The sequence below is a fragment of the Pteropus medius genome, unplaced genomic scaffold (genome assembly GCF_902729225.1).
Source record: "Pteropus medius unplaced genomic scaffold, Ma_sr-lr_union100, whole genome shotgun sequence".
NCBI lineage: Eukaryota > Metazoa > Chordata > Mammalia > Chiroptera > Pteropodidae > Pteropus > Pteropus medius.
The window spans coordinates 13,404,794-13,425,381 of record NW_024340849.1 but is presented as its reverse complement, the minus strand read 5'-3'; the positions used below and the strand labels follow the sequence as shown (position 1 = coordinate 13,425,381).

At 37.4% G+C, this 20,588-nt stretch overlaps 1 protein-coding gene across 4 annotated transcripts in view; it reads left to right on the top strand.

Moving 5' to 3' along the window:
• Positions 1–20,588, top strand: part of WDR7 (WD repeat domain 7) — a 278,744-nt gene that overhangs the window by 175,175 nt on the left and 82,981 nt on the right. For all 4 annotated transcript variants that reach the window (XM_039840991.1, XM_039840990.1, XM_039840984.1 and 1 more), the window contains one exon: positions 17,329–17,515. In XM_039840991.1, coding sequence (XP_039696925.1) covers positions 17,329–17,515 — 187 coding nt within the window. The remainder of the gene's footprint in view (positions 1–17,328; positions 17,516–20,588) is intronic.

Sequence of the window (20,588 nt, the reverse complement as noted above, 5' to 3'; positions counted from 1 at the left end):
ACACTTCTAAAGAAGAAGGTGGAGGGATTTCCCTTACCTTATATCAAAATTTATTATATACTTATAGTATTTAATGCAATATCGTTTTGGTGTAGGACAGATCCATAGAACAGAATAGATAGCACAGAAATGGTTCATATATACAACGGAATTTGATTCTATATAGATGTAGCATTGTATATCACCACTATAGTTCAGTGAAATAAAGGATAGAATTTTTGATAAATGGTATAGTTACCATTGGCTATCCATGAGGAAGAATAATGAAATTGGATCCCTAATAACCATCAAAGTAAAAAAAAAAATCAATTCTATGTGGATTTAAAGTCTTAAATATGAAAGCTAAAACCATAATACTTTAAAAAAAGATGATACAGGAAAACATGACCTTGGGATGGGGAATGATGCTGTAAACATGTGACAGAAGCCCAACCAAACAATAAAGAAGATGGATTAATTCTGTTTCATTAAAATTGCAAACTTCTGTAATAAAAAATACCTTTTTAAAAGTGCAAAGTAAAGCCACAAAGAGGTATATGGTACTTATAACATAGGTAACTGATGAGATAGTTAAACACATTCATATTTTTTTTAAATCTTAGAAAAAGACAAATGCAGAGCAGAAAAATGGGTAGAGGTCAACAAAGCACTTCACAGAAAGGAAATAAGAATGGCTGATAAACCTCTGACAAGATGCTAAGCCTTATTGTCAGGGACATGCAAATTAAAAGCAAAATAAACTATCATTTCTCATCTACCAAACTGAAAACTCGAAGTCTGACATTCTCAAATTCTGGTGAGGATCTGGAGCACTTACAACTCTTCTACACTTACTGTGGAGTGTAAATTGGTTTAAGACTTTAGAAAGCCGTTGGGCGTACTCTACTGTGAGTCTGCCCTTGGCTTCATCTAGAGAAACTTTTCCACGTATGAAAAGAGTGTGTGAAAACTTTTCATGTGTGAAATGAATATTTTTCTCCCATTCTGTGGCTACTAAGGAGACACCCAGCCTGTGGGTGCTGAGGAAACCTGCCAGTAGAGAAGGGGCTGCTGTTGCCTGTGAGCAGCCTGGAGCTAGTCCCCGAGTTCTTGGCGGGATGGGGCTGGGGTGGCTCTGACATGCCCTACTGCTGCGGGAGAGCATGTGGTGATGGTCCAAGCTGATCTATAGAGGCAGCCTGTCATTTCCCCAGGCTTGGGCAAGACAGAGCTGCTTTGGAGGGAAGTGTCTTTCCTCCTGCAGGATCCCTCTGTTGACCTCTATTGACAAAGCTTAACATTCTGCCAGCCAGCAAAGGAGATGTTTGTACAGAGTCCAGCTCCAATGCTGCAAAGCAGGGAGGGATGATAGACTTGGAGCTGAGATGCTATAAACTGATAACTGGCCCAGAAGAAATAATTTATCATTATAATTCTAAGATGCTATCTAATAAGTCAGAACTTTCAAATCACTAAAATTTCATTTTCCACTCGGTCCTTTATAATGAGCCAGTTATGTTCTGCAAATACTTTTTGAATTGAGTTATTAGAGCATTATCAGTTTTGAGAGACTGACCAAGAAATTGTTCTCTATTTTGTTTCTTCTTTCTGAGAAGTACTTTTATCATAGCTGTATAGATCTTAGGAAAAGGCCATATAGGCTAGGTAATCATTTAGCTACTGAAAAGAGACAGGTTTCAAACAGAACTGGACCATGCCTCAAAAAGCGAAACTCTGACTCTGTGCGGTAAGCACAACTAACTCCATTTTGCATTTACAGATACATAAATGATGGTTGGCAACTGTTGCCTCAAATTTGCATTTCAATGGCCTAGTAATGTCCCAGCACTTACCTACTACTTCACAGGGTTGTTAGTGATAAGGAATAATTAATGATTTGTTAACAAGATGGGATCTTTGATTATAATGTACAATAGATGTACAAATTCTATATTTAACTTTTTTTGCCTTTTAATTGCTATGGATTTCTGGGCCTGCTGCTAGCTAGTTTATCAGACTGAAGAAATGTTTCCTATAATGTCTTATCCTCCGTCCCAGTAGACATTGCAGTGTATTTTCTCCAAAATAGAAAAGGCAGTTCATTTCCATTATATATATTGTAAAATGCTGCAGTGCCATCCATTTTTGCTGCAGTCGTCAGTTCCCTGGGACAGCATTCTGAAGTTAGGAAAGGATAAAAATGGCAAGCAGAGGATTTACTCGTGTTTTCGTGTTGAATGGTTTAAACGGGAACACTATTGGTAGATGGAGGATCCTTCGGATTTTTAGGCACTAGAGGAGAATTTCAGGCCCTGAGAAGGTAATATATTAAGCCCGAGCTCATTTAAATCTCTGCTTTGTCTGACTGACCATCACATTACTCAGATTGTCTCCAGTGTCGGTTCTGTGACTTCCCAGAGCTTCATATGGCAGTTGGCTTGAGTGGAGCAGGTCATTCTCCTTCTGGGAAGAGAAGAGTTCTGGGCAGGAGCACCAGTCCTAAAATATTGATGTGGCCACTCCGAAAGTATAGCAGTATGACACAGTTCTATGCAGGATGTCACTCAAGCCGTTTTCATTGCCCAGAAATCATTATGCTGAACCTATAGGTTGTCAATCAAGTTAATTTTGGTAACTGCAAAGTAGATTTTGCCTTTATGGACATTTATATAGGATATGTTTATGTAATTATATAATATGCTTATTCAATGGATGTAAAAGTTTAAAAAATTACTGTTTCACATTTAGTGCCCCCCTTATATCAAGTGTATATAGTCACCCAAGAGCACACAGATGACTCTTCTCTTTAAAGGCACATGCCGCAGGTGTGGTGGTAGTAAGGCCGGTGGCATAGCAGGTGTTTGCTTGTACCACATGAAATTGCCATTCTTGCAAGTCATTCTTGCAAAGTGGTCAAACACTAGCATACCTCAGAGATGTTGCAGGTTCAGTTCTAGACCACCGTCATAAAACAGTTTTTAAAGTATCGCAATAAAGCGAATCATAATCTTTTGGTTGGTTGAGGGTCTTGCCTTCAATTTGTAAAAAATGCAACATCTGAAAAGCACAATGAACACTTAGAAAAAAAGTATATAATACTTTTATTCTAATGGATTTAGAGATACAAATATCATTGCCCTAAGTACAATTCAAGACATGCAATCCGTTTTATATATGATAGCTACTTGAAATTATATGTATATTACATGAAATTATGTGAGTGCTAACAGTAAACTGATTTGATGTGGGAACACCTTTCTGCACATGACTAATAAACCAGTATATATGATACCTACTTGAGATTTTACTTATATTACATGAAATCATCTGACTGCTAACGGGAAACTAATTTTATATGGAAACACCTCTGCACGTGACTAACAATCCAGAAACAATTTATATATTTATATAAGATACTGTAAGAAAAGTAAAATGACAATCAAAATATGCACAATGAATCAAAACAGAAACAAATCAATTTATTTTGATCCAAGAGTTCAAAATGATACTGAGAGGGAAAATCACACAAACCTTGGTGTCATGTTTGACCGATGCTAAAAATTAACGTGTTATTTTGAAAACTGGTAACTGTGTTTTTTTTATACAACTACACCACAGAGTAATCAAATGGTTGATAAGAGAAAAGTTTTCTTTGTAACAGTATTCTAGCCAATAATCGAAGAAGGGTAGGATATCACCATTTTGCCACCCTAATCAATTAATGGACCTGGGCAATATCCTAATATCACCAAAAAAGAGACAGCTGGGCATTCTGTACTTCTTGATGGAAATACATAACAGCATCTAAGAAAGAATAAAAATAAACTCAAACCTGAATCTTTTCAGCCAATTTATAGGAAATAACAGAGATCAGAAGAACACTTTTTAAGTATCTTTAAATGGATATAATCAGCAGGATTGGATTTTAGAAAACTCAATGGGGCGAAAGAACTGATTCCAGGAAGGGGGAGGGGCAAACTGTAGATTACGAGATTTAAGAGACAAATTTAGATTATGAATGGAAGAGACAAATGTGAATATGTGAAGAAAAGGAAGAAAAGGAAAAGATGAAAGAGAGAGAGGGAAAAGAAGGAGCGTTAGCGACGGGGCCAGAAAGAATCAATAAAATGTGAACACCGACTGGCTATTAGATGGGACGGAGGAATTTCTCATAACTTTGTTTACTGTGCTAATAGTACTGTGGTTATGTTTTTTAAAAGTCCCAGTCTTTTAGACATATATACTGAAATATTTATAGAAGAGATTTGCTGCAAAGTAATTCAAGATGTTAGGGAGAGTGAGTGAGGATACAGAGGGAGGGTATAGATGAAACAAGACTGACCAGGAGTTCAAAACTATCGAAGCTGGATGATGATTACAACAGGTTTATTATACTTTTCTTTCTACTTTTGTGGATGTTTGAAGTTTTATATAATAAAAAAGATGTCTAACAATGGAACTGGCTATCCCACCGGATAATGAACTCCATGCCACTGGACTCTGTGCTCTGAATCCGTAGGTCTGAAGTAGGACCACAAATTTGTGTTTTCATTAAGCTCATCAAGTGATTCTCAATATCAACTAGGATTAGAAACCCCTGGGCCAGATCATCTCTAAAGTTTATTCTAATTCTGAGTTTTCTAAGTCTGTATTCCTTTGAATGGTATGAACAAGCGGTGCTCCAGAAATTCAGGGACAAAAATAGCTGGAGTGATCAGCAAAACTTGGTAAATAAAGTGTAACTTAGTTAACTGAGACCTTGAAAGATAGTTAAAATGTGGACAGTGGAGTATGAATTAAATCCATTCATTCATTCCGCAAATATGTTTAATGCTGTCTCAGTGCCAGACACTGTGCCAAGCGCTGGAGGATATGGTTGTGGTCACAACAGTTAAGATGATAATAATTTTGGACCTCATTTATTACGGAGGCTTTGTGTTACCATGGAGGGATGCTGGTTTTTGATACTGAAGCTTCGGTTTCTTGACCTGCCATTGCAGTTGCTCTTCGATTTAGAATAAGCCACATAACCTGCCTGGGCCTCTGTGTTCTGATCTATCATCAGGAGAAGGTTGAACCATTCTAGCTTTGACTTTTATAAAATATGATGCATGAAGATATTTTGTTCTATTGCTTTTGCTTCATATGTGGATAGTGTAGTATGTGGGACTAAATGGGTTTTTGGATTGTTGGAGTTTGGGGGGTTTTTTTTGACCCTATAAGTAGCTGTGAAATTTGCTTGTCAGCAGGTGTAGGTGAGGGTATATCTCTTTTTCCTGCCTCTGTAATATAGTTGTATACACAAACATTTAAGCTAGCATAATTAGATTTTCTCCGTAAACTGAAACAGGTCTGATCTTAAGCTCATTTACTGTCTTAGAACAGAATTGATCTTGCTTTCACATTTGATTCACCCACTGCAGATTTTGAGAGGAAGAAAAATAGCATTGCTAGCTCAGTTTAACTAGGCCGGAGTTAACAGAGGAAGGTTGGGAAAACAATTTTATAATATGTGTGCCTTTCTCTGTCTTCATTTCATGTGCTAACACATGTAGATCATTCAGTTAATTTTGGCCATCCTTGAGATGCTCTGCTAGCTAGTCAGGCTTTTCTCTCTTTGGACATATTAAAATGGTTCAGCGCTCGCTTGGCTGTCATGAACCCAGTTTGCAGTTTCTGGGATTACCAGGAGAAAAAAACAATATGATGTGTTTCAACTGTGGCATTAAACATAAAATCCCTTTACAGATATCATCTTAAGTCTAGAATATGACATAGGCTATTATTTTAAAATAAATATGAGATGTAATATAATAGAACAGAGGATTTCAAGTCAAGTGTACCTTATTCTGGCATTACTAACAGTATAATCTAGAATAAGTTATTTAAGGTTTCTGAGAAGCATTTTCCTCATCTTCAGATTTGAAACTAATAACATATTCTTCACAGGGCTATTTTCAGAATTAAATGAAGTAGCACATGTAAAGCCCCAGTGCAGTACCTGCCACCTACCAGTCTGTCAACAAATATAATTTTCCTTTCTTCCCTTTTTTCCTCTCTTTCTCTTCCCTTCATTTATTCATTTTATTAGTTTTTTTTTTCTTACTGTTTGGTCAGATGCTTTATATGATATATTTTTAAAAGGGCTGGAGTCCCAGTAGTATTCCTCTTTTAAAAGAGTGCATTTAAAAGGCTTAATATAACATATAAATATACCTGTGAAAAAAATAATTAAGGAACAGTTTCTGTATAATTATACACAGGGAGATGGAGGAAAAGGAATATGTCAAGGGCCTACCCTGTGTTAGGTGTGGTGCCTATTATATCATTTATACTCCTATCGCCTCAAGAAATAGGTCTGTTCTCCATCTCATTGTAGCTCATTAGATGAGGAAACTAATACCCAGTTTAAGTTACCTAAGATCTAACTGTTAGCAAATTGAAAGTTTGGGATTAGAATCCACATCTTACTTCATGCCCCTTCTACTGTCCATGGATTTTCAGTCACTGGAGAGAGGCCGGTAGCTTTTGTCCCCTAACTAAAGAAAGAACGGGGCAAAGTGCGGGGTGGGAGACATATCTGAATCACCCAGAGGACTGTCTTAAATTATACTCGTGGCACTCTGCTTCTCACCTGCCATAGTAAGACATGGTTTGCTAATATGTCGTATTCTTCACATGTGTTGGGATAGAAAAGATGATTGAATATGTTGTTCTATGATATACTGCTAAGATATAAAGTTACATGAATAATTACATCAAATTAAATTCATACATAGATGTGAAGTCTTAAAATTATTTGACAGTCTTATCTATTTTTCTTTATTGTTTCTAGACAATTTGGAAGTCTTTGGACATTTTTGTATGTTCTATATATAATAGAAGTAAATGTCATAATGTATTTTTTTCAGGTTATACTAAGCTGTCAATGACAGTAGAATAGCAGAAAAAAAGTATTTCTTATTTTGATTTGCACCATCACTTCTTCTTTTATTGAAAATGTAGACTGGCTTATAGTGCTTTTCAATCTAAATTTGATTGTATAAAAGAATCAACTAATGAAAATTAAACCACAAATCGCTGTTTTGCAGATTCAGTAAAAAGAAGCTATATTGAGGGAAAATGTTTTAAAAATTAAAACTGTACACTAGCAATAAGGTGTGAGGCAGCTAATTGCTTCCTGTCCATTTCGAAATTACTCAGCCTGAAAAAAGATAGCACATATTGATTTACTGTATAGTAAATGTCCCATGTCCCTCCTAACACCCAGACACACACAGACACTGCACATACACACACAGCAGTGGTGGAAAGGAACTGCATATCTATCCATTCCTTTTATCAAACTTATGTAATAACAAAATTAAGATGGAGCATTTTCTTTGTAAAAGGAAATAGCATAAAATTATTAAAATTTTATTATTAAAATTTTAATAATAAAATTATTAAAATATGCAAAATAAATGGCAGTGTACTATTACCTTGAATTCATGATGTGTTTGCTTTTAAGCTCAAGAGAAAAACAAGTTTCCAAGGGAAAAATAAATACTTCCTGATAATGTAGTGTCCATTAATCTAGTTATATGTTTATATTGGTAGCATTATATTTATATGCAATGTCAAAACTTAGCCTGTTTGATAATGTTTTGGAAGTTAACATACACATCATGCAAATTCAAATTGTACTCTGCAATAAGGTCTTTTGCTTTGTTTCAGGAATGATCCACTAATCTAAAGAAAATGAGTTTTATTCACATATGTTGTGTTTTAACTCATAGATTCTGCCCTGCTATTTGTGATTTTTCTACAAACATCTGATTTTTTTTTTCAACATAGACTTTGAAATGCTAGTTTGGGTTGTCCTAAAGCCAAATCAGTAAAATTAGCGAAAAGTTAAAAAAAATTAAAAATAAAAATAAAAATAAAACAACACCGCACACACACACAAAAAAATAAATACCAGCTCCTGGAGAGCAAGCTGCTCTGAGGAATAATTTGTAAGTACTCATGTAAACATATACACCTCAGACATTTTATAACATGTGTATGTTTCTTTTTTTGTCTTAAATGAATATAAATTTTTATCTATGATTTTTAATTGTGATCTTGATTGCTTCTATAGCTCAGATGATCAGGAATTCACTGTATTATAGTATCTGACTCTTTATCTTGAAAGGAGCAAAGCATCCTTATTTGTAGAAAAGGATGCTTTGGAATGACTTCCTTTGTCACGTTGTTTGTTTCTCTATTGCTACGTATGCTTTTGTTAAAAAATACATCTACTTTCAAATAATTCTTTGGCAATGTATTTGCTCTCTTTGTTTGACATTAACATCTATTCCCGAAAGAGCTCTGGTTCAGCTTTTCGTGGAGCTCTGTTGATGGCTGTCTCCTACACCCACCAGCACCCGCTTCATCCCAGAATTCTGAATGCAGGCTTAGCTGCTCTAGCGAGGCTTCTGCTTACTGGTGAGTCCCCATTAACACAGCCACCACTCCTGGGTTGGATAATGGACTCAAAGGTTAAGAGCAGAGGGTCTCAACACTCCAATCAGCAGGGCTTTTCCAGGGCTAATTACCTCTTTACTGCGCTGACTCTAATGTGACATGTTTATTGCCTTAACTAACAACTCATTAGCTTAGTTGATGTTTTTGTCAATATTAATTCGTTCATTTAAGCCAAGTCAAAGCTTAAACAAAGATGTCCAGACTGAGAAACGGGCAGCAGAGTGACTTTTGTTTCTCATCTTTTTTTTTCTCCTTTGCTCAACTTCAATAAAATAAATGTGTAGAAACATTTAGAGTGCTTGTATTGAGAATGGTGGTATTTGTCTGTATGCCGGCATGTAAAACAATTCTGAATTTACTTTTCCTGTGGTTCCTCTAGTCTCCATATCACAACTTACTTAATATTTAGTGTCTGCTAAGGGCAACTACTTCTAATCTTTGACTACAGATCTATACAGGTTTAACATTCAGCAGTTCCTTGTTCCAGCTGAATGTTTTAGTGTTATTATTAGAAAAGAGATCAGGTAATATCCTCTTGTTTGTTTATAGGAAGGTAAGACTATCTCCTATTCTAGTCTATAGTCCAAAATACGTTTAGTACCCAAAACAAAATGAGATTAAATTTCACTATATGATACAACTTAATTTGAAACTCGAACAGAAAAAAAAAGTACTTTGAATCAAGGAGCACTTGATTATAGGACAAGAAATGGCTAATTACTTTGAATTAGGGCTGTTTCGATTAAGCTAAAATTAATGAATTTTAAAATACCAAATTAATTTTCCGACTTAACAAAGTTATTTTATGGTTTTTACTAAAAGATATGACTTACTTTTTATGCCATACAGGATTTAAGAAGTTTAAAAGCAGTTTTAATAACTACATTAATACAAAGCACCTAGTTATAGAAATATTTGATAATTATTTCATATCCATGAAGAATGTGCACTGCATTGGAATAATTTTTAATCAAATCAAGTACATGTATAAAGCAAAGGAATAGAATTCTAGATGGCAGTCTGCCATCCTTGTTCTTTGATGGACATTAGCAAGTGGGAAAAGGTTTTATTCACTTGGTTACACTTTGAAATAAGTGGCCAATCATTATTAATTCATTTTGCACTTATTGTAATGGCATAAATCATCATAAATTCGTTTGGTTTAAAGTGCATATAATATGTTCTCCCATAGGAATTTCCTTGTAATTGAGCTATTAATTAATGTATTTTTTTAATATGACATTTTTTTCCCTTCTCCACTATTCAGAGCCAAGGATGGTTAGTGGTCATTTCTTCACTTACAATTTTCTTTTAAGTATGAGGAACAAGTTTGGCTTAACTAGGCCCGTAGACTGACCTAGGACCGACCAAAACCCGAGAAAATGGTTATGTATGTTACCTAACAGTTCAGCAGTAATAATTGTGAATGATCTCTGAGGGCTCTTTGGAAAAGTCTCTGAAATGCTGTGATCTTGTAACATTACTAGTAAAAAAAAATTTCATTTTTCCTTGATAAACATGGTTTGACTCTGGCTTCTGTTTTAATCACCGATTCTTAAAATTCCTCTCTCTGGCCACTGGTTTTCTGTAACCATTCATTGGCTGCCATAAAATCCAAGTGTCCTTGGCTGCAGCAAGGAGGCCTCCATAACCAAGGTCTCTGTCCCCTCCTAATGCACTGTCCTTCCACGTGTCCCTCCTTCAGCCTCTTAGGTTACACAGTGCCTGTTTCCTTCTTCATTCAGGGTGTACTGATTGCTAGATGGTTTATAACAGCTGGTTAGAGATATTGCCTGTGGATAACCAAGGAGTCCTACAAAGTCTTCATGCTTCCAGGGAAGCATCATGGGAGTGAAAACTTAAGCCAGGAAAAAAAAAAAAATAAAAATTACAAATGGAAAGCTGGAGGAAAATGTCACTGATTTTATACAACTTTTTAAGTGTTCTTTTTTTTTTTCTTTTTCTTATTTAGTGCTGTTTTTACACATCTAGAAACTGGGTTAAAAAAATACCTGATTCCTCTGATTCCTGTTCATATCATGAACATGTTATGTTAGTAGGATCTGTGGTTATATGGAAATAAAGGTTTGAATTAGTGTTTAAATGTTCTGTTAGTGTGTGTAACTGGCAGTTGACTCTGTGTTTATAGTGAGTAAAAGAAGGCTAAAAGTGTTACTTATATCAAATTAATGATACTGAAATATGTAACTATAGTTCTTTATTGTTAACAAAATGTTTTCACGTAATAGGCATTCAGTAAATGTAGAGTTTGTTAATAAAGTGATTCTACATTTGTGATAAGGATAAATCCAGAAAACAAATTAACTAAGTAATAGTATATGTGTATGTGTGATGGCATGGATATTAATCTTTTAAAAGATGTAGTCATCGTAACCAGCCAGATATTATAAAATTTTTTTAATTGATGATTTTCATTGGTCAGGTCATGATTAGACAATATTTATCCTGACAAAACAAAGCAACATGTTAGTCACAGTATAATAATGTCAGCTTTTTGGCCACGGGCTTACATAGACTTTATTTTGCTGTCTCTGTCTGAATCCTTTTCTCGTCTTTAGCATTTTGCTGTTACAGCAAAGAGTAAATATTTTCTTGCAGCTTTGCTCTTTTGTAGCACTTAAAAAAAAAAAACAGTAATATTGAAGTTAGAACACACACACAAAAAGCTTGAGCTAAAATAGCACTAAAATATGAGCTATTGTTATCACTGCTGACTGCGTGACAACAGAATTAGTCTCAAATTCCAGAGGGTCTGAGTTCATTATGATTTACCCAATGGTAGATTATAGTGCTCTCTGCTTTCTTAAAGGGTTTTGTTAGGTTTCGATATGTTTTCCAGTGTTCTGAGGCTGTCTGCATTTTGGTAGTTCATTTGGACATCTGACTAGACATACAGGGGTGGTGGTGATGGTGATGGTGATGATGTTCGTGATGGTGATGGTGTTCTACTCACTGAATTCCCACCATAAAGCTGCCACAGTAAGTGTACTACTCACCTACCTTACAATTAGGAAGGATGAATTATTTGATAACTTGACCTTGAATATGGTCCCAGATTAACTTGAATAATGCTGAATTTCACCTTGTAACAAGTTGAGTTCAGAGCCTCTTGGCAGTCTCAGTTAAGAGCCAGAAGGACTTACTAGTTGCAATCCTCAACAGTGGGAAGAGGTGTCATTGTAGGTCCTTGAGACAGTAAATTTATTAGAAATTGCAGTTGTCTCCAGACTTTTTGGTTTATCATGGGCCAGGAAAATTTCCAAAAATAAAATTTGAGGGTATTTAGCAGTGCTTTAAATTTTTTACTTTGCTGAGTATAAATATTAAAAAATACCACTGTCTTCATCATTTTATAAAAAAACTTTTATTCACCATAAAAGTAGTAAGCATAATCTTAGAATAAGCATTCTTTTAAGTTGAATAAATTTAGCCTTATGAAAAAGACTTATTACATCATTTATATTTTTACCATATCACCATAGAGTCAGAATCTTCCCCATGGGCCACACAGGTATATGGTAGAAATTTCCGATCCGTGTATAATTTTGTTGACTATGCTGGGCACATATAGTATAAGGTAAATTTTAGTATTTGCCAAAGCAACAATATGTCTTAAGTACTTAACTGAATATAAAGCACTGTGCTAATAAGCCTATATTACAAACATAAAAGTCTTTCTAAAAATTTTCCTGTGTCCTAGGGACTTACTCTTTTAGCAGATGTGAAAAGGTAATAATAAAAAAAAAATTAGCTTTAGACAATAGAATAAATGCTCAGAAATTCTATATCGTTTTTTGTTAAGTGTATAGACAATAATTACTATATAAATAAGAATTTCATTCTAAGGTAAGCAGGGAAGATGGGGCAGAAATTTCTAGCTACCTATGCAATACCATTCTCCCCTTCCACATGAACAAAACCTCAGTTTCGTTGAAGATGGCCATGTGCCCACCTAACAAAAACTACATTTCCCATCCTTCCTCGAAGCCAGGGAATTATTATATGATATGATTCTAGCAAATGAAGTGTAACCAGACTTAAGAAAGGGGCTTGACTTAACCGGAATGTGTTCTTTTTGCCCTTCAGCGACGACCTCTTCCTGCCTAGAAGATGGATGCAGTGCTGGCTGTGCAATTAACCATTTTGTGACCATGATGCATCTAAGTTAGAGCCAAGACAATTAAAGGATCTTGGTGTAGCTATATTTAGCTGTTGAATCAGTGATAGCAGCCTTCTCAATGTATAAGAAAAGATAACACATGTCATTTATTTAATCTTCTGTTTGGGGGAGACATTGGTAACTACAGCTTAAATTATTCCGCAATTCAGAAGGAGGAGGAGATTGATCATAAAGGATATAGTTTTAAATCCATAGTTGGGTGGAGTGTCATGAATAAAACATGGTTGTAAATATGTACATTTTGCTCACAGATGAGTACTGATCGTTACCTGTGGCCTGAGCCACGGCGGCCTGGCCCCAGGCCTGCAGCTAGCCCCTTGCCTTCCACGGTTCTCAGTTATCTGATCTAAAACATAGGAACAGATTTTTCTAACATCCTTCTAATTTAAAAATTCTGTGATTCTAATACTCCATTTGCCTAGGAATAAGTGGATCACAATTAAAAAGGCAATAGGGGCTTGCCCCTTTCTAATCACAAGACAGCCCAAGTATTGATTTTCTAAAATGGAAATCTGATCATACCTCTCCTTTGATTAAAACTTTCCGGTGATTCCCCAGTGTCGGAATAAACAAACTCTTAGCATGGCATAGCGTGTAAGGCCCTTCGTGATGTGGCTCTAAGAACCTGTCCTGCCTCATAGCACTGTTACATTTCACTCCCCTCGCCCTCTGCCCCCCTGCCCATCTCGACCCCTTTCCTTTCCTCCACAGAATTGCCAGCCATGTCGAACTTCATGGAATCCCTCAATTCTGCTCCATTCTCGCCTATTTCCCGGTCCTTAGACATGCTGTTCTCTCTGCCTGGGGTGCTTTCTTTCCATACTCCTCCCTTTTGAGTGGCTAACTCCCACTTAGTTTTTAGGTTTTGGTACAGAGGTCACCTTTCACTGAAAAGCTTCTCATGCCCCTAAGATGGGGCTAAGTGCCTCTGTTAAGTTCTGTGTTGGTAACTTGTGCTTATAAATATAACACTGTTTATAATATATTCACATTACCTATTTGTTCACCTATCTCCTGAACTAGAATGAATTTCCTTTAGAGGAAAAACTGAGTCTTATTCTCTTATGTTTCCCCAGCACTTAGTACAACATAGCAATATTCTGTAAACAGATATTACATGAATCTTTGGGTGGATAGAGTGAGACCAAATTATGGAAAGCCTTGAGTGAATGTCAGGCCAGTCGTTGAACTTTTTAACACTGCCACTGTTGAGTCTTTGTGAAGGAATCAGTCAGACTGGCAGATGATAGGATTGTTTCCACCTTTGCATACTCAGTGAGGCCCTGTGGAATAGTGGGTCATTTGCATAAAGTAAGTAAATTTGTATTTCTGTACAAAATTAGATTCCGTCCTATACAGTTAAAATGCAGCCTTTATTGGGTACCAAAAACTTAAGAAAAATTATGAGATAAATTTCAAAATCATAAAATTCTGTCACAAGACTTTTTCTATCACTAAAGAAGTTACCATCATTATCTTAATTTTAGCTTTTTCATCACCTTGGTTAACTTTGCAGAGCACCTACATTGTATGCGGTTATAAATTAAATCTACCCTAAATTAGAGAATACGATATAAATTGAGACAAGAATAAATTATCCCTCCCTTTTTATTATTATACAACGATTTTTTAAAAGTTGGTTCCTTAGCATCAGCAGAAAGAATCTACGATTAGGAAATTCGAAGCCTTAGGAACATCGGTGTCATGACTGCGTGAAGCACTGACATTATATGAGCCTCCTGTTCAGCAGGGCTAGAAATCAAAAGATTTAACTTGGAAATTCTCTTCATCTTATAGTATTTACATGTTTTCTTTGAGATAAGTTGTAAGAGGTGGATATGGAATTTTAACATTTGTATTTCTTTAAAATTCCAAAACAGATCATTGAAAAAAAAAATTATACTCTTACTAGTAGATTTAAAATTTGTGTGTTAAACAGGCTTTTTTTCTCTCCCGTTCTCTCGATGTCCCACACATGGCCTGCCAGAACGGTAAACACTGCCCTCTCAGCCTTGTGGGGGTCTTTGCTTTATACTACCCAGAGACTCTGAGTTGAACTAAAGAAGGAGAGATGCTTCGGGAGAATTTCGCAATTACTGAATGAAATGGGAAGTGATTTAAGAGAGGGGTGGTGGCGTTACGGGGGAACCTGTGTTTCCTGCTGAGCCAGGCACGTCGCTGTGAGGGTCGGGTACTCTGCAGGGGAGCAGCAGGCACCTTGGAGGGCCGGGGGCCACTGTAGAGCCAGGGGCCTTTTGGAGAACACGTACTGGTTTTTCCTTTTCTGTCTTTTCGTTGGAGGGCAACTGATCATATCCCTTATGCTGTTCTTCCCATCTTGTCAGAAAAAAAATGATGGAAAGTATCAAGAAATGGGCCACTTGTTATTTATTATTGCTCTCAGGAAAAAAGTTGTCAGAGTAGTGAGGAAGCTGCCTCTTGAGTCCCCACTACAGCAGCCATGAGCAACCAGCCCCATCCCTGGTATCCACGAATGCTCCCACCAGCCACCAGCGCAGAAGTGGTAGAGTGCAGTTAAGGAAAATGATGATTGAAATGCTATAAAGCATTGTACTTAGGAAACTTTACTTCCCCTTTGCAATATTACTTGCCAAGGACCCACCTCCAGGGAGCCCTAACCCTCAGATTGGAAGCCATTGCTGTGGCGTTTCAGGATGTCTGCAGAGAACAGCAGTGGGGGGTTTCTCTGCAGCTCCTGCAACATCCTAGAAGTAAAGAATAAACGGGAAAGCGGTAGATTTCTTGACATTTTGAAATATCATTCTGACAAACTGGGCAGGGAGCTGCATTAGGAATGTACATGCCGTAAAGGCAGATTTCTTTTCCACTTTAGGTCCGTAATGTGCTCCAAGCGCTGTGCTTGGTGGTTTGGGAAACGGAGAGTTACATGCAACATAGGCCCTACCCTCAAGGAGCTAACAAACTGGCTAAGGACAAGGGACATGCACAGACATCCTTGTATTTAAAATATCATGTGGTAAGGGACACATAGAGCTGGCAGAAAATAGAGAACAGTGGATCGCTTTTTCGAAGTTTATTTTTTATGGTTTACACAACTCGAAGCTTTCCATATGAATTTATATGGCAAGGTATGAGAGTAAAATTTACAAAAACATGCATGAGTAAAGTATGAATTGGGGGGATGTTTTCTGAGGAGGCTTCCCCTACATGTGTACTTTTTTAGTTTGCTGCAGGACTTGTTAAACCAACATCCATGGCCTCTTGAAAAATTTTCTGCAGAATTAGGTGGGTAAGTATATGTGCGTAGTTTCCTAGGAAAAGGACCGATGGCTTTCAGCAGATACTTAAAAAGTTCTATGACTAGGAAGAAGTTCAGAAGCACTGATTGACAGACGGCATTCACAGACTGTTATCTTGGCTTTACATACGCTTCTCTTCACCTCCACTTCAATCCATTGTCATTTAACAATCGGCTATAACATAAAATGAGTGTTTTTATTTGTTGAATGCACTAAAGTTTATATGCCATGTTCTTAATTTTGGAGACAGACAATTTCAACATATTCATAGTGAGCCGTGACTGCCATTATTGAGTACTCGCCAGTGCTTGGCAGTTGGCAGTACACTTTGCATGCATTAATTCATTTAACACTCTGGTGCTTCATGAGAGATAGCTATTATCCCCATGCTACAGACAGGGAAACCGAGGCTCACTGAGTACCTTCCTAAGCCTGCCCCCTAGTAAGTTATGAAACTATGGTTAATCCTCTGTGTTAAATCTGAAGCCTGTGTTACCCTAGCCAGTATGCTATACTGTTCTATGATTTATAAATGGTTTTGTCTCTTCTCTTCAAAAAACAAATAAAAACTCTCTTCTAAATTGCAGTTTGCTCTTCACAATCCCTCGTATTTTTCTTTTTTTAATGTCAAAATGCCTTTTGAAGTAGATGGGCTTTTGCGGCTTCAGAGCCACCAGGCGCACGTATGCACACTGCCAGCGTTATCGTCAACATGAAGCATGGTATCTGTATGTTCATTAAAATCTAGATCACTTTATCAGCTTTAAACATCATAACGAGCTGTTTTTTTAATTTAACCGACTTGTGTGGAGAATTTGCTGCACACTTTACACCATCACTCTCGATCAGAACACCCGACTGTGGAGGGACATGCCTGCAGGAGGCGAGACGTTCTGCCTTCTCCATCCCTCACCCCACTGGACAGACGTTATCTGTAATGAGATGTGTCACCGGTGGGAAGTGTTTGACGTATGAACTCTGTTAGATGCAGAAGAAAGGTGAAGAAATACCACGTTACATCATTTGAAACCATCTCCATTTTGCAGCATGCTGAGTAGGGAGGAACATTGGCAGCTTAGGATCACTGATATGTTTTGAAATTATGTCTACTTATTTATATATAATTTTTATGTGATTAAAACACTTTAGAATCTGGTATAAAATACTGTAAGCTAAATTATTTCTTTAAGGTATATGGCTCAGCAAACTATGAACTTGACATCTGTCACAGTCACTGTTCAAATCTCCTTCAGTGAAAAAAAAAAAGAAATTCAAAGTGGTTTATGTTTTGGATATATGTTTCAAAGAAAACGAAAGTAAAACTACTTTATTTCTCTGCCTCTTATTTTGTAATTTTAGGCAAGGCACTGACCTTTCTTCTGCTACAGCCGCCGAGCCCCAAACTTCCTCCACACAGCACCATCCGAAGAACAGCCATAGATCTGATTGGACGCGGTTTCACAGTCTGGGAGCCATACATGGATGTGTCCGCCGTCCTGATGGGGCTCCTCGAACTCTGTGCAGACGCCGAGAAGCAGCTCGCCAAGTATGTGCACGGTTCCCGTTAATTTGTTTTTGTTTTTTTTTCTTTTTCTGTTTTGTCATCAATTACCCTCTTTGAGTTTTTAATAGAAAAATCGACAAATAATTTGATATGAAATTTTAGGATATGGATAATGAAAGGGAAGCATGTTCCTATCATTTTGACACCATTGGAGTTTAGCACTGACCCAATGAATGATCAGCAACACAGTTTTAAAATTATATTTATTGTGCCTTGAGATATTAGCTAAAAATAATAGTATAAATGATAGTATAAACATATCATTTATAAGGAAAATGATATATACATTTAATGCAAAAATGTTTTTACTGATAAAATACGTGACCACATTCATTTTAATTTTTAAATCGACTTTATCGTCGTTTCGTTTGCACACAGTGAAAGACCAGCCATCAGGGGCTTCCAGAGATGCAGGGAAGTGGTGAGGAGAGGAATGGAAGAGGGAGATGAGCCAAGGGAGTTGCTCAAATGAAACGAGTGGGAAACACTTGGTAACCAAGTGGCTAGGAGTTGCAGGGGGAGAGAGGTTAGTGTCGACCTGAGAACTCAGCCTCCTGATCCCTGGAGGAAGCCTTTTCTTTTCCTCGGTGGTGTAATACACATAACATGGAATTTACCACTACAGTCATCTTAAAGTGTGTAATTCCGTGACATGAAATGCATTCACAGTGTTATGCAGCCATCGCTACTGTCAACTTCCCAGTAGCGGTTGCCCCAAATGGAGACTCCAGACCCATTAGGCAGTCACTTCACCTTCTCCCCTCCCACCAGTTCCTGGCAGTCACTAATGTTTTCTGTCTCTCTGAATTCGCCCATTCTGAATATTTCATTTAAGTGGAATTATGCAATATGTGGCCTTTCAGGTCTGGCCTCTTTCACTTAGCATGGTGTTTCCAGGGTTCATTCATGTAGTATGTATTCATGTAGTATGTGTCAATACTTTATTTCTTTTTATAGTTGAATAACATTCCATCCTATGGATATACACATTATGTGTCTATCCATTTGTCTGTTGATGGACATTTGGGTTGATTCCACCTTTTGGCTACTGTGAATATTGCTGCTGTTTGTGTACCGGTCTTCATTTGAATTCCTAGTTTCATTTTTCTTGAGCACAAACCTGAAAGTGGAGTTGTTGAGCCATACGATAATTCTCTATTTAACTTATTATTCAGGAAACACTATTTTCCACAGTGGCTGCACCATTTTACATTCTACAAGCAGTGTACAAGAAAGAGTTCCATTTTCTCTGCATCCTCTCCAACACTTATTTTTTGGTTGTGAGTGTGAATTCCTGGTGGTAGAAATTCTCAAACTGTCCCATGACGCGTGTCTTAATGTGAATGTTGTCACCTCATTGATTTTCTCAATGAATGGAATTACATTCTTAGCATTGTTAGTCTAAAAAAAAAAAAACAAAAAACAAAAAACCTAGTGTTCTCTGCCCTTTTCTTCATGGTTGCCTTTCTCATAGCCCGCAGTTCTCTCCTGTTCCAGCCTCCTTTGGGCCGTAGCCCTTGGCTTTGTCTGCAGATTGGGCACTCCTAGCCCAGGGTCCCAGATTGATTGCTAGGAGGAGGGTATGCATTTCAAACGTGCCCAGCTGCCCTCCCCCATCACCTCTTATATCACCATGCTCCCTAAACTTCACCTCTGTGTCTCCCTGGCTGTGTGCCCTTCAGCAAATTACTTCACCTCTCTGCCTCAGTTCTGTCTATAAGTTGGGGCTAATTAAAGTACCTGCCTCATAAGGTTGCTGTTAAATGGGTTTATATTTGCAAAGCGCTTAGACGAGGATTAGCACATGTTAATTAAAGGGATGTTACCTATATGGTGGCAGTACGCTGGTGATGCCATTGTCATTGTCCTGGTGTCCAACAGATGAACAGCTGCCCATTTCTAGAATGAGCAGGTTGACATTGTGGTAGCCAGGATAGTTCCTGGAGACCAGAAGTCTGAAGATTCTCCTTTGACTCTAAGGCTTAGGAGGGAATGTGAGTGCACGGGTTTGCGGCCGTAGTGAAGGCTGGCCTTCGTGCACAGCCCCAGAAAATATTTTCACCCTTCGCCCTCCGCTTGCTGCAGCTGCCACGCACACCCAACGAGTCCAGCGCCGACTTCTGGTGATCTTGAGAAGCCTCTAACATTTTTCTATTGTTCTTCGATTTTACTTTAACCTAATATTTTAGATTATTTTCAAATCTCGTCCAAACACAATTTCAACAGTTTGCACTCTTATTTTGTTGCCCAAGAGAAGTGATAGGTTTTTATTTTAGGTTTAGGTTTTAGTTTAGGTGTTTTGTTTGTTTGCTTGTTTAACATTTTGTTTTGTTTTTAAGTAAATTTACGTGAAGCGTGTATTAGCAAACATAAAGATGCGCTTCTGTTTTAGCTACATGTACAATATCTGCAGACACAAATACTACAGTTTTTCAGTGGGTAATTTACACCTCACTATTATATCCTTTTCTGTCGTGAAGATTAGTATGACTCTCAATACACAGCTCTGAATAAATGAATGTATCAGCATTTAGCCTTGAGGAGTCCAATGTAATTTTCATCATGATAAATTGCATAATAAGCAAGAAAATGTTTGCTTATTAATCTATAACCAGAATTAGATTGAAAATGCCCTGTTACACCCATTGACACACTGGTGCAGGCTGCAGAGGGGCTGAGACTGGGAGAGATGGAGCAGCGACATGCGCAGGGGCCACCTGTGCCTGATTTGCTGTGTAGACACGATCCCAGGCTCGGCTGCCTTGCTTCTGACTCTGAAGTTAAGCTTGCTTTATGAAGCTCTTATGTTTGGCTCATGCTTTTTAAATTTTAGTTCATGTTTACTGAAAAAGAAAATGCACAGGCAGTGTTCCTTCTTTATTCCCCTTCTTGTGAGTTTATGAGGGAGGGGTTTGCAGGAAGGGTCTGCTACCCAGTCCTGAAGAAAGCATATGATAGCAGTTTCTTTCTTCCTTTCTCTTTTATCGATATCCTCTGTCAGAGATGACTCCTGTGAGGTCTCCTACAAAAACTGTATATGGCTCAAGATTAATAG